Source organism: Pelodiscus sinensis, chromosome 1, assembly GCF_049634645.1.
Source record: "Pelodiscus sinensis isolate JC-2024 chromosome 1, ASM4963464v1, whole genome shotgun sequence".
In the NCBI taxonomy this organism is placed as follows: domain Eukaryota; kingdom Metazoa; phylum Chordata; order Testudines; family Trionychidae; genus Pelodiscus; species Pelodiscus sinensis.
This window is the reverse complement of record NC_134711.1, coordinates 306,212,755-306,226,649: the sequence shown is the minus strand read 5'-3', so window position 1 is coordinate 306,226,649 and position 13,895 is coordinate 306,212,755. Positions and strand designations below refer to the sequence as shown.

At 41.8% G+C, this 13,895-nt stretch overlaps 1 protein-coding gene across 1 annotated transcript in view; it reads left to right on the top strand.

Moving 5' to 3' along the window:
• Positions 1 to 13,579, top strand: part of MTNR1B (melatonin receptor 1B) — a 47,787-nt gene extending 34,208 nt beyond the window's left edge. The window contains exon 2 of the mRNA XM_075919372.1: positions 10,415 to 13,579. Within this exon, the coding sequence (XP_075775487.1) occupies positions 10,415 to 11,283 (869 nt within the window). The 3' untranslated portion in view covers positions 11,284 to 13,579. The remainder of the gene's footprint in view (positions 1 to 10,414) is intronic.
• The last annotated feature ends 316 nt before the right edge of the window (positions 13,580 to 13,895 follow it).

The following is a 13,895-nucleotide window of genomic DNA, read 5'->3' as shown; positions in this document are numbered from 1 at the left end:
TGACAGTTAGGAATTTTTTCCTAATGTCCAATCTAAACCTCCCCTGCTGCACTTTAAGCCCATTACTCCTTGTCCTGTCCTCAGAAACCAAGAGGAACAAATTTTCGCCTTCCTCCTTGTGACACCCTTTTAGATATTTGAAAACCGCTATCATGTCCCCCCTTAATCTTCTTTTTTCCAAACTAAACAAGCCCAGTTCATGAAGCCTGGCTTCATAGGTCATGATCTCTAGACCTTTAATCATTCTTGTCGCTCTTCTCTGTACCCTTTCCAATTTCTCCACATCTTTCTTGAAATGTGGCGCCCAGAACTGGACACAGTACTCCAGCTGAGGCCTAACTAGTGCAGAGTAGAGCGGCAGAATGACTTCACGAGTTTTGCTTACAACACACCTGTTGATACAACCTAGAATCATATTTGCTTTTTTTGCAACAGCATCACACTGTTGACTCATATTCAACTTGTGGTCCACTATGACCCTTAGATCCCTTTCCGCCATGCTCCTTCCTAGACAATCGCTTCCCATCTTGTATGTATGGAACTGATTGTTCCTTCCTAAGTGGAGCACTTTGCATTTCTCTTTATTAAACCTCATCCTGTTTACCTCTGACCATTTCTCTATCTTGCTAAGGTCATTTTGAATTATGTCCCTATCCTCCAAAGAAGTTGCAACCCCACCCAGTTTGGTATCATCTGCAAACTTAATAAGCGTACTCTCTATCCCAATATCTACATCATTGATGAAGATATTGAACAGTACGGGTCCCAAAACAGACCCTTACAGAACTGCACTTCTTATCCCATTCCAGCAGGATTTAGCACCGTTAACAACAACTCTCTGACTATGGTTATCCAGCCAATTATGCACCCACCTTATCGTGGCCCTATCTAAGTTATATTTGCCTAGTTTATCAATCAGAATATCATGCAAGACCGTATCAAATGCCTTACTAAAGTCTAGGTATATGACATCCACCGCTTCTCCCTTATCCACAAGGCTCATTATCCTATCAAAGAAAGCTATCAGATTAGTTTGGCATGATCAGATTAGTTTGGCATTGACTATCAACAAGTTTATGCTCTAAATTAAGCAATAATTTCTAACATCAGAGGAGTGAAATTCTGCAATAGCATTCCAAGAGGAGCAGTGGAGGCAAACAAACTGACTTCACGAGTGAGCTTGACAAGTTTGATTGTGTGTGCAACTGCCAGTAAGAAAAATCCCCAACATTGAGAGATAGTATACTCAATGGGGAGAGGTCTGAGTCACTACAGATTGGACCTCCCTGGGCCAGCACCCTGGGTTCCTAACTGGTCCCAAATGAGGGATTTTTTCAGACTGGGGAGCTCATTTCTGGACTCCTAACTCAACTCCACTGGCCTCCCCGCTACTGGGCCCGCTGCCCTGCCAGCAACCTGCTGTGATTCTGTGATCCCAGCTCTGCCAGATCTGCTGCTGCAGCAGCCTGCAATCTCACTGCCAGGGCTTCTAGCCCCATTGCGGCTGACCACTGCCCCACCACCTGGGCTCCTGCTCTGCTGGAGCCTGCTGACACTCCAGGCATCCTGCCATTGTCTCAGCCAGACTTTCAGCCGCTGGTCCTTCTGCTGCCAGCCCAGCTAGGTTCCCGACTCCTGCAGTGCTCCATCCTCTGGCCCTTCACTATGGGTATGGCTACATTGTGTGGGGTTTTTCGGAAGAGGTATGCAAATAGCGCTCGCATTTGCATACCTTTTTCCATTTTTTTTTCTGGAAGAGGCTGTAAACCTTGTTTTATGAGGAATAAGGGGGATTTCAAAAGAGGGTTTTTTTCCCCGATATTTGGCCCCATCTACACGGGGCCAAATGCTGGAAAAGTCTCTTCCGGAAAAAAAAACACGGAAGAAGGTAGCGAGTGCTATTTGCATACTTCTTCCGGAAAAAACCTCCACAGTGCAGCCGTACTCTTAGACTCCCTGGTCTGGCAACATCAATGGTCCAGAAGGAGTCCCAGTTTAGAGAGTTTCAACATGAACAGACAATTCTTTCCAAGCATCTGCTTGATGGGTCTTGACCACATGCTGAGGGTCTAAGGAATCACCATATTTGGGGTTGAGAAGGACTTTTCCTTTTATTGGCAGAGACCCTGGGTGGTTTTTGCCTTACTCTGTAGCATGAGACATGAGTTACTTAGAGGTTTAAATTAATGGTTTAAATACTGTAGTGAATTCTGTGTAACTGGAAGTCTTTAAACCACAATTTAGGGATTTCAGTAACTCAGCCAAAGTTTAGGGGTCTATCTCAGGAATAAGTGTGTGTCTCACAATGTATAAGATATCAGATTAGATGATCATGCTGGTCCCTCTGCTCTTAAAGTCTATGAGTCTATAATAAAAATAAATAAAACAATAACAAAATAATTTGCAGCTAAAGAAATAGAATAAGGTTTTCTTTTTAACAATTTTTGGGTGCCCAGTTTGAAACACCTTAATGGGACTTGCTTTTTCCACAGTGGTTGCTAAGCCTTATTAATAAGTTTGTTCTTTAAATTCCCATGATAGTCACTTAAATACTGTCAGAGATTAAGGATTTGACTATGTGGGGATATCCAGGAAAGTTAATCTAAAAAAAATAAAGGTATGCATTGGAAGTGTATTAGTTACATCATATTTAAACCTTGTGTGAATCTTTAATAAGTACAGTGGGCATAGTTTAATTCACTTCCAATATGAATTAAACTGTTCTCAATGAAGACCACTTTAATTCTGAATAACAGCAATCACACAGGAATTTAATCCACTTCAAATTCACATCTTTAGTTACTTTGGATTAACTTTCCTGTATGTCCCACTATAGAGAAATCCTAAATTCAATTTACTGTGAATATGAAGTATTTAAAAACAATATACACAAATATGCATAACAAAATACATAAACATTCCTGTCATGCTATCAAATGCTGGGTACAAACTGGATAATTGTGCACACAAATTGATTAGTAGATTTTCATTTGCCTCTCTACACACAAATGTTAGATTTTAACAAATGTGTGTTGCTGCAATCAGGGCTGATCATTTGATTCTCAGTAGCTGTATCTCACCACTGGTTGGTGCATATGTGCTTTATGCAGTGTGAGTCATTTTATCATGTGGCATTCCACTGGGCAGCTGTGTTTCTGATCAGTAAGAATGATCTTTTAGCCAAATGTAGCTGATGGAACTGAAATCTGGGAACCCATTCCCACGGGCACATTGTAACGATGAAATAATCATTCCAACTTCCTTAGCATGCTATAGCTTTAAACTTGCTGGAAAGAGTGTTTCCTGTATTAATATGGCAATTCTGTTTTGATAATATCAATGCTAGAGGCTGCATCATATTAAGGAACATTTGCTTGCTCAGAGAACTTCAAAGACATCAGTCCTTTGATTTCCAAAAGTTTAGATTATTTACATTAGAAAAGGTTTTATTTCCTTTTTTCAAGCTACTCATTGCAATAATTTAACAATTTAGGACCATACTCTGCATTCAGCTCCACAGGAAACAAGATTCTGGCCCTTATGTTGCAAATGAATAGCCTGAAAAAGCACAGAAAACATTATTTTGTTAGGCTTTTACACTTTATCTCTCTCCTAAAATGCAGTATACATTATACACTAATGTCACATTAATTTCGTGAACAGTTTGGAATGGCCTTGTTCATCATTGGAGGTATTTTCAAAACCTCCAAATGGATTTAGAAGTACAAGTCCCATTGACCTTCTGCATCTTTTCAGGGGGCTTTTCGTATATGATTTCTGTTCCTTCATGTAAATTCTGTGCATCTTGCTGTGACTAAAAACTAGTTTTCCTTGGTTGCTGCATATGCAGTATTAGAGCTTCTTGAAAATAGCTTCTTGACTAAGTATTCACCAAATATTTTCCATTTTCCTCAAAAGATTTTCTTTCTTGAATAAAAACTTCACTTTCAGCCACTGAAAGCTGAAATTTTTCTATTTTAAATTAAACAATTTTCATTATTTGACATGTAACCCTTCTGCAAGGACAAGTTAATTGCAGCAAGGGCCGGGTTCAATATCTAGGGGTCTCTTCCCAACAACATAATAAAACGCTGGCTCGAGCCCCCACCTGGGAAATCTTACACACACCCCTGGGTGCCTCAAAGAGGCAATTCTTCCCCTCTCGCAAGCACAGAGCCTTGGTATAGCAGCAAATCTTTAATAACACAAGGTAACCGACATCAGCATTGAAGTGGGAAAACACCACAACTCAGATTCATAAACTAGACATGAGTAAAGACCCACCTTCCAGCCACAAATCACCCAAGGTCCCCAAAAGTCCAACACCCCAAAAGTCTCTCAAGTCCAGCAACCCCAAAATCCCCTAAAATCCTAAAGTCCAACACCCCAAAAGTCTCTGCCCCGGGTCAGTGCCGCCCCAAGATTCAAAAGTTCACCTGGCATGGTTTTACCATCCCAACCTGGGTGCAATGGAGGGGGTAGGGGTTGATACACCTTACATGGTCCACCGGCAGCTCTGCCTCTCCGTAGGTTTCTGCTGCCGCCGTTGACACAAATCACTCCACCACACTCCACCTGCTGTCCTATGAGCTGCTCCAGCCGTTCCACAGAGCAGTGTTTGCTCCGCCAGCCCACCCCGGTCCATGCTCCCCAGCCACTCCACCAGCTGTGGTAGGTCCCGCAGCTGCTCCACCAGCCGCTTGTCTGTCGCCCCTGCCAGCCGCTCACCTGCATCCACCATTTGCCCCTGCAAACCGCTCTGCTAGCCATCCCACGATCTGCTTTGCTAGTAGCTCAGCAACAGTGATTTCAGCTCACAGTAGATTTCAACTCTTTAGCAGTACAGCACCAGGCTCCCCTCAGTACACAGTGATTTCAGCTGTTCAGTAAGTTCAGCTTGCAGTAGAAGAACCTCAGTGCAAGTGCACCATTGGCCCACAGTAAAGCCAGCGTGAGCATTTTGGGCCCTCAAACAGATTCTTCCTTCCCCCCAGTACAAAGACCTCTACCTCTATCTGACTGGGTTTGGAACCCATGCCCCTTGTCTAGCAAGTGCTACTTAGTTTATGGCGAAACAGTTCCACTATTTGATTCACATAATAAGGATAACAACACTTTATCTCCCCTGCCTCAATAACAGAAAAACTTGAGATCCCACAGTGGCCAAAGTGACCATTTGGCTGCTGGGAGCACATACTAGACAGGGTGGGTGTGCCTATGCAAATGAATCAGCCCCTGAAGACTTTTTGTATCACTTGCCACAGTTCACCCCCAGATGTCAGGGTAGGGCCTATCCTGACCCTGACTTGCCACAGTTCACCAACAGATGTCAGGGTAGAGCTTATCCTGACCCTGCTTACAGACAAAAGCCTGAAAATATTTGAAGAAAAATTGTATTAAAAAAAGTCTTCAAAATGTTTCATAAGATAAATAATGTCCTAGCCATCTAAACTTAGTCTAACCCTGTCCATAGTGCAGTTTAACCTGGTAACTCTAAAATCAGACTTCCATTTAATTAGCTAGTACCGAGTATTCTTCAGCCATTCTTCTTCCAGGACTAAAAAGAGATCAGTCCTTGAAAGTAAGACAAATACTGAGTATGTTCAATGATCTCACAGATATTTTCACAAAGGGTGTGTCTACACAGCACCCTAAACTCAAAATAAGATAATGCAATTTGTGCTATGCTACAGGGATGCAGAAATAGTACGCCTATTATTTCAAAAAATATTTTGAAATAACAGGCGGGCTTGTTAAGATGCAAAGTAGCTATTTCGAGATACCTCTGGTACCCAAAGAAAGAAGGCTTGCTGATGCTGCAGCAGCGCCTCCACTCCCTTCTTTGCTGGATTACCTTTGGTGAGGCCGCATCTGGAGTATTGTGTCCAGTTCTGGGCCCCCCACTACAAAAAGGATGTGGATGCATTGAAGAGGGTCCAGCGGAGGGCAACCAAAATGATTAGGGGGCTGGAGCATATGACTTATGAGGAGAGGCTGAGGGAGTTGGGTCTGTTTAGTCTGCAGAAGAGAAGAGCGAGGGGGGATTTGATAGCAGCCTTAAACTTCCTGAAGGGAGGTTCCAAAGAGGATGGAGAGAGGCTGTTCTCAGTAGTGACAGATGGCAGAACAAGGAGCAATGGTCTCAAGTTGTGGTGGGAGAGGTCCAGGTTGGATATTAGGAAAAACTATTTCACTAGGAGAGTGGTGAAGCACTGGAATGGGTTACCTAGGGAAGTAGTGGAGTCTCCATCCCTAGAAGTGTTTAAGTCTTGGCTTGACAAAGTCCTGGCTGGGTTGATTTATTTGGGACTGGTCCTGCCTAGAGCAGGGGGCTGGACTTGATGATCTTCTGAGGTCTCTTCCAGCTCTATGGTTCTATGATTCTATGATTTTAAGAAGGCAGATTTTGGTAAGCTCAGAGAGTTGGTAGGTAAGGTCCCACGGGAAGCAAGACTGAGGGGAAAAACAACTGAAGAGAGTTGGCAGTTTTTCAAAGGGACATTATTAAGGGCCCAAACGCAAGCTATTCTGCTGTGTCGGAAAGCTAGAAAATATGGCAAAAGACCGTGTTGGCTTAACCAGGAGATCTTGCATGATCTAAAAATAAAAAAGGAGCCATATAAAAAATGGAAACTAAGACAAATTACAAAGGATGAATATAGGCAAACATAGGATGAATATAGGAATGCAGGGGCAAGATTAGAAAGGCAAAGGCACAAAACGAGCTCAGACTAGCTATAGGCATAAAGGAAAACAAGAAGACATTCTATATAAATGTTAGAAGCAAGAGGAAGACCAAGGACAGGGTAGGCCCATTGCTCAGTGAGGAGGGAGAAACAGTAACAAGAAACTTGGAAATGGCAGAGATGCTTAATGACTTCTTTGTTTCGATCTTCACCGAGAAGTCTGATGAAGGAATGCCTAACATAGTGAATGCTAGGGGAAACGGGTTAGGTTTAGAAGATAAAATAAAAAAAAGAACAAGTTAAAAATCACCTAGAAAAGTTAGATGCTTGCAAGTCACCAGGGCCTGATGAAATGCATCCTAGAATACTCAAGGAGCTGATAGAGGAGGTATCTGAGCCTTTAGAGATCATCTATGGAAAATCATGGGAGACAGGAGAGATTCCAGAAGACTGGAAAAGGGCAAATATAGTGCCCATTTATAAAAAGGGAAATAAGAACAACCCAGGAAACTACAGACCAGTCAGTTTAACTTCTGTGTCAGGAAAGATAATGGAGCAAGTATTTAAGAAAATCATCTGCAAACACTTGGAAGATAATAAAGTGATAGGGAACAGCCAGCATAGAATTCTAAAGATCAAATCATGTCAAACAAATATGATAGCTTTCTTTGATAGGATAACGAGTCTTGTGGACAGGGATGAATCTCGGTGGATATGGTATACCTAGACTTTAGTAAGGCATTTGATACGGTCTCGCATGATATTCTTATCAATAAACTAGGCAAATACAACATAGATGGGGCTCCTACAAGGTGAGTGCATTACTGGCTGGATAACCATTCTCAGGGTATGTCTACACTACCACCCTAGTTCGAACTAGGGTGGTAATGTAGGCAACCGGAGTTGCAAATGAAGCCTGGGATTTGAATTTCCCAGGCTTCATTTGCATATTGCCGGGCGCCGCCATTTTTAAATGTCCGCTAGTGCGGACTCCGTGCCCCGCGGCTACACGCGGCACAGACTAGGTAGTTCAGATTAGGCTTCCTATTCCGAACTACCGTTACTCCTCATTCCACGTTCCATGACGAGTAATGGTAGTTCGGAATAGGAAGCCTAATCCGAACTACCTAGTCCGTGCCGCGTGTAGCCGCGGGGCACGGACATTTAAAAATGGCGGCGCCTGGCAATATGCAAATGAAGCCCGGGAAATTCAAATCCCGGGCTTCATTTGCAACTCCGGTTGCCTACATTACCACCCTAGTTCGAACTAGGGTGGTAGTGCAGACATACCCTCAGAGAGTAGTTATTAACGGTTCACAATCCTGCTGGAAAGATATAACTAGTGGGGTTCCGCAGGAGTCTGTTTTGGGACCGGCTCTGTTCAATATTTTCATAAACAATTTAGATATCAGCATAGAGAGTACGATTATTAACTTTGCAGATGATACCAAGCTGGGAGGGGTTGCATCTGCTTTGGAGGATAGGGTCATAACTCAAAATGATCTGAACAATTTGGAGCAATGATCTGAGGTAAAGAGGATGAAGTTTAATAAGGACAAATGCAAAGTGCTCCACTTAGGAAGGAACAATCAGTTTCATAGATACAGAATGGGAAGTGACTGTCTAGGAACGAGTATGGCGAAAGGGATCTAGGGATTATAGTGGACCACAAGCTAAATATGAGTCAACAGTGTGACGCTGTTGCAAAAAAAGCAAACATGATTCTAGGATGCATTAACAGGTGTGTTGTGAGCAAGACACAAGAAATCATTCTTCTGCTCTACTCTGTGCTGATTAGGCCTCAGTTGGAGTATTGTGTCCAGTTCTGGGCACCACATTTCAAGAAAGATGTGGAGAAATTGGAGAAGGTCCAGAGAAGAGCAACAAGAATGATTAAAGGTCTAGAGATCATGACCTGTGAAGGAAGCCTGAAAGAATTGGGCTTGTTTAGTTTGGAAAAGAGAAGACTGAGAGGGGACATGATAGTAGTTTTCAGGTATCAAAAAGGGTGTCACAAGGAAGAGGGAGAAAACTTGTTCTTCCTGGCCTCTGAGGATAGAACAAGAAGCAATGGACTTAAACTGCAGCAAGGGAGGTTTAGATAGTCCGGCTCTGCCCCAGGCGTCCCCGATTCAGCCGCTGCTGAAACTGACCAGTGGCTGATTCCAGGAAGCCCGGGGCAGAGCTGGACTATCGGAAGGGGGGGCTATGAGGGGTCTGGGGTGGCATACCCCTCCACCCCACCCCAGACCCCTCATAGCCCCCCTTCGATAGTCCGGCATACCTGATAATCCGGCACCCCCTGGGTCCTAAAGGTGTTGGATTATCGGAAATTTACTGTATATGGTATTATTCCCACAGAATCAATGGAACCATTATTTCTGGTAAGTATCAAACTTTTAAAATATAAATTTTGATATCCCACTGGTTTATGCAAGAATGACTTGATACAGTCCAGAAGCACCAAATAGATGAAAAGGCTATTATTTAAAGTGAGACAACAAGCTTCAATTTTATTGCTGAAATTTCTTCTGTCTATAGTAGAAAAAAATCTAAACTCCTGTGTATTTAAATAACTTTTCTTTCCATTGTATTCCTGTATTCTTGAACTTGCATAGTATGGTGTGCTTTTGTATTGAAAATGGTGGAGGTGTTTCATTCTTCCTTCTAAGTTTATTAAATGGCAAAATAGCTGCAAAGGGATAGGGTACCAAAGAAAATATCTGTAGTTCAGCTTATTATGTAGCTACTTGAAATAAACATATGATGCATCATCCGGGTACCACAAGCCCTGCTCTTTCTGTCACTTTTCCCTTTGCTGTTTGTTGAATCCCTCTGGCTGTGTCTACACTGGGCCACTTATTCTGGAAAAGCAGCCGCTTTTCCGGAATAAGCTGCGAGCTGTCTACACTGGCCCCTTGAATTTCCGGAAAAGCAGTGACGATTTACTGTAAGAAATCAGCGGCTTTTCCGGAAAAACTATGCTGCTCCTGCTCGGGTAAAAGTCCTTTTTCCGGAAAACTGTTCCGGAAAAGGGCCAGTGTAGACAGCACAGTAGTCTTTTCCGCAAAAAAGCCCCGATCGCGAAAATGGCGATCGGGGCTTTTTTCCGGAAAAGCGCGTCTACATTGGCCACGGACGCTTTTCCGGAAAAAGGGCTTTTCCAGAAAAGCATCCTGCCAATGTAGACGCTCTTTTTCCAGAAATATTTATAACGGAAAACTGTTCCGTTTTAAGCATTTCCGGAAAAAGGTGCCAGTGTAGACACAGCCTCTGTGTTACAGTGGTAACCTGCCTGAAATGATTCTCTAGACAAGTATCTGCTTACCAGTTTTTTCAATTACATTTTTGCACAAGGCTGTCTCTAACCACTGGAGTTTGTTACACTGAACTGAATTAATATTTATCATTTATTTTTAAGTTTATAAATGGTGGTAGAGTAGTAAATTGATGCTGGCAGTAAGGTATTTACTGTAGGAAATATCCACCAGTCTAAGCACAGTCACTAACAGCTGTAAGGTATTCACCAGCTGCTCAGCACAGCTGACATTTGTGTGATAACTTGTTTTGTAGGGCAGAGCTAGATCTCATGTACAGACAGGTAGCTACTGAAATAGCTCCTTCTTGCTAGTATATTGAACATGTTCATGTTACAAATGTTTAAAACTGTTTTCTTCTCTTTCATAAATATGAATATACTCATTTACCTCTTTTTTCTTCTTTCATAGGTAATGCATTTGTGGTTAGCCTGGCTTTGGCAGACCTGGTGGTGGCCTTGTATCCGTATCCACTGGTGCTCTTGGCCATTTTCCACAATGGATGGTCTTTGGGTGAAATGCACTGTAAGCTGAGTGGCTTTGTGATGGGACTAAGTGTAATAGGCTCCATCTTCAACATTGCTGCAATTGCAATAAACAGATACTGCTACATATGCCATAGCTTTGCTTATGACAAAGTGTATACCTGTTGGAACACAATGCTATATGTTTGCCTAATTTGGGTGTTAACAGTTGTTGCAACTGTGCCAAATTTTTTCATTGGATCTTTAGAGTATGATCCACGCATTTATTCTTGCACATTTGTTCAGACTGCTAGTTCCTATTACACCATTGCTGTTGTCATAATTCATTTCATAGTTCCTATCACTATTGTGAGCTTCTGCTACTTTCGGATTTGGATCTTAGTGATTCAAGTAAGAAGAAGAGTCAAATCAGAAACAAAACCAAGACTCAAGCCAAGTGACTTCAGAAACTTTCTCACCATGTTTGTGGTTTTTGTGATCTTTGCCTTTTGTTGGGCACCACTGAATTTCATTGGACTAGCTGTAGCTATTAATCCTTCGGAAATGGCACCAAAAATTCCTGAGTGGTTGTTTGTTGTAAGCTATTTCATGGCCTACTTCAACAGTTGCCTTAATGCAATAATATACGGACTTCTTAACCAGAATTTTCGGAAAGAATATAAAAGAATCCTAATGTCACTGTGGATGCCAAGGCTCTTCTTTCAGGACACATCCAAAGGAGGGACTGAAGGTCAGAAGAGCAAGCCTTCTCCTGCTTTAAACAACAATGACCAAATCAAAACTGATACCTTGTAAATGTGTTATGGTGAATGCAAAGGAGTGCCACTGAGCACTCCAATGATATAGTTATAAGATTACAATCATTCTTGCTAATGTTCTTTGCTTTCGATTTGAATGGTATATAGTGACTGTGATCCTGTCATCTTGATAAAACACTGTTCTAAACTCATAATTTATACAAGATACCAATTTGAAATCAGCTTCAGAATTAAAGTAGAACATGGATGCCAGCTGCTTTATTTCTGAGAGACTAACCCTGTCCTCCAAATGTGGATGAGGCACTTACTGACTTCAGTGGGAGTCATGCACTTTTATCCAAGGTCAGAATTTGGCTCTGAGAAAACATAATGAATGCATTTGCTTAGAGATCTAGTAGTTAAAGCTGAGGGCAATTTTTCCTATCATGTCTGTACATGGAGTTGATGTAGATATTTTGCTTATCCTCTGTATGTCAAACTTGGCATTTCTGAGCATGTACTGATAGAGAAACAAATTTTCCTTGTGTACTATAGAGGAGAACTTTGTCTTACCAGAGAATTTTAACACTAATGCCTTTCCTGACAGGGATTTTCATATATTTCCACCTCATTTTATTTATTCTATTTGTGTTCTGTATATGTTATTGCTCTCTTTTTTTCTTTGGGATGATACAATGTAATTAGTCAATTGTTTACATGTTTATAGTAGTTTTGAGGATTCTTCTTCTAATATGTGCTCAGAATTCCCATTAGTACTAGGTAGAGTTGTGTGTATACTGAAAGGCAATAGGCATAAAATATCTGTACAGAAATAGTAGATATAAAATGTATAAATCTTGCCTTCTTAATTTTATATATAATATATATAAGTCATGTGAGAGCTGCAGGCTCCAAAAATATATGTAACAATGAATTCCAAACAGAATTGGGTAAAATGAAGGGGAGTCACTAACAGTGTCACTTTTCAAAAGTGCTCAGCATTGACCTAACTCTCAGTGGAGGCAGCATCTAACCAATATTGAACACTTTTGAGAAAACCTCATCTTAGATATTTAAATGTTTCCTGTATATGGAGCAGATGTGGTTGCTTGCAAGGGTGCCATTTTGGGAGGACAGGAGGGGGAAATGCCTGTGCAAACCAGGACACTGCTTGCTTTTCTTCCCGTTGCCCTGGCTATCAGTGAGCTAGGGGAAAGTACATGGCTTCAGTGCATGCTGGTGAAGGGAAGGGGCAGGAGGATTCACAAAATCCATGTACTTTCTCCTTGCTCTCTGATAGTCAGGTGAATGGAAAGAAAAGCATGCAGTGTCCTGGTATGCACAGGCATTTCCCCCAAAATGGCACCTTGGTACGCATGACTACTGCTGTCTCATCCGCCACCCTCCTGCCAGTGTTCCCTCTAAGCTGTGTGGCAGCACAGCTTCACAGGTGATTAATCAGCCCTGTCCAGTCAGAGGCTCAGGGCTCTATGCACAAATCTGACTGACTGTGCAGGGCTGATAAATCACCTGTGAAGCTGTGCTGCTGTGCAGCTTAGAAGGAACACGCTCCACCCCCGCACTCCTGGCCCCCCTTCAACCTCCCAAAATGGCACCCTTGGTTGCGTGTTCCAGTTGTTGTTTTTGCTCTACAAATATCAGTATGAGGTTCCGTCAGAGGTCTCTTAGTGTTATTCTACCTCAGATATGCACAGTTTATGAGATAAAGGGGAAGTTTTTTTGATCAGCTCTGCAAACTCAGACTAGGGGTCTGAAATTCAAGTTGGGTTCATTACTTTGCAAGTTTCACCTCCTCTAACAGCAAACATGCAGGCCAAATTACAAAATTGGTTACACTTTCACAGTTTTGCTATAGCCTACATAAATTGACATGTATCATCTTTATTACTACAGTAGCTATGCTAAGTGAGAAGGAAGGAAGTCAACTTGCCTTTTAACACTCCAGGTTGGGTTTACTGGGCTGGCCATTAAAAAAACGTTAAAAACTTGTGCACTGAGCAACTTAGATATGGAGTCATTAAAACACATTAAATATGGAACCCTATTTTCAGAGACAAATACAAATAACAAACACACTTTAATGGTTTTTATTGTCTGCCATCCTATCTATTTAAAGTCAAAACTGTATGGCAAAGTGACATATCTGATGATTTTCTAAGCTTCTGCCACTATTTCCTAGTATTGCTAATGTGCTCTCAAGCACTCGATCCTATTTGGCATGTATACTGCTTTGATGAAAACTAAGTGGACAGAGATCTTGGAGAGATCTAACCATTTTCTGTAGGATGGTAAAAGAGAGGTACACTCAGTGACCACTCACGGATTTAAACTGGACAAATGTATCCCAATGTTGTCTATAAATTAATTTAACTATTAGTAAGTATCCTTAAAACATACTTTGAAATGACGCTCTAAAACTTGCACCCTGGATTTTTCCATACCAAGATCCTGAATATAGAATTGTTGTGTGTGTGTAGGTCTCTTCCTGTGTGTGTGTGTGTAACATCCATCAAAGTCTAAGGGAAATCAGTGAGTGCTCAGGGAATTCAGGAGTGACACTAAATTTGCTCATTTCACAACATTATTGATTCAGACTTTTTGTCCTGAAAAGTCAGCTTAGAACTTGAAAGTCAAGCTAATGTTAAGAAT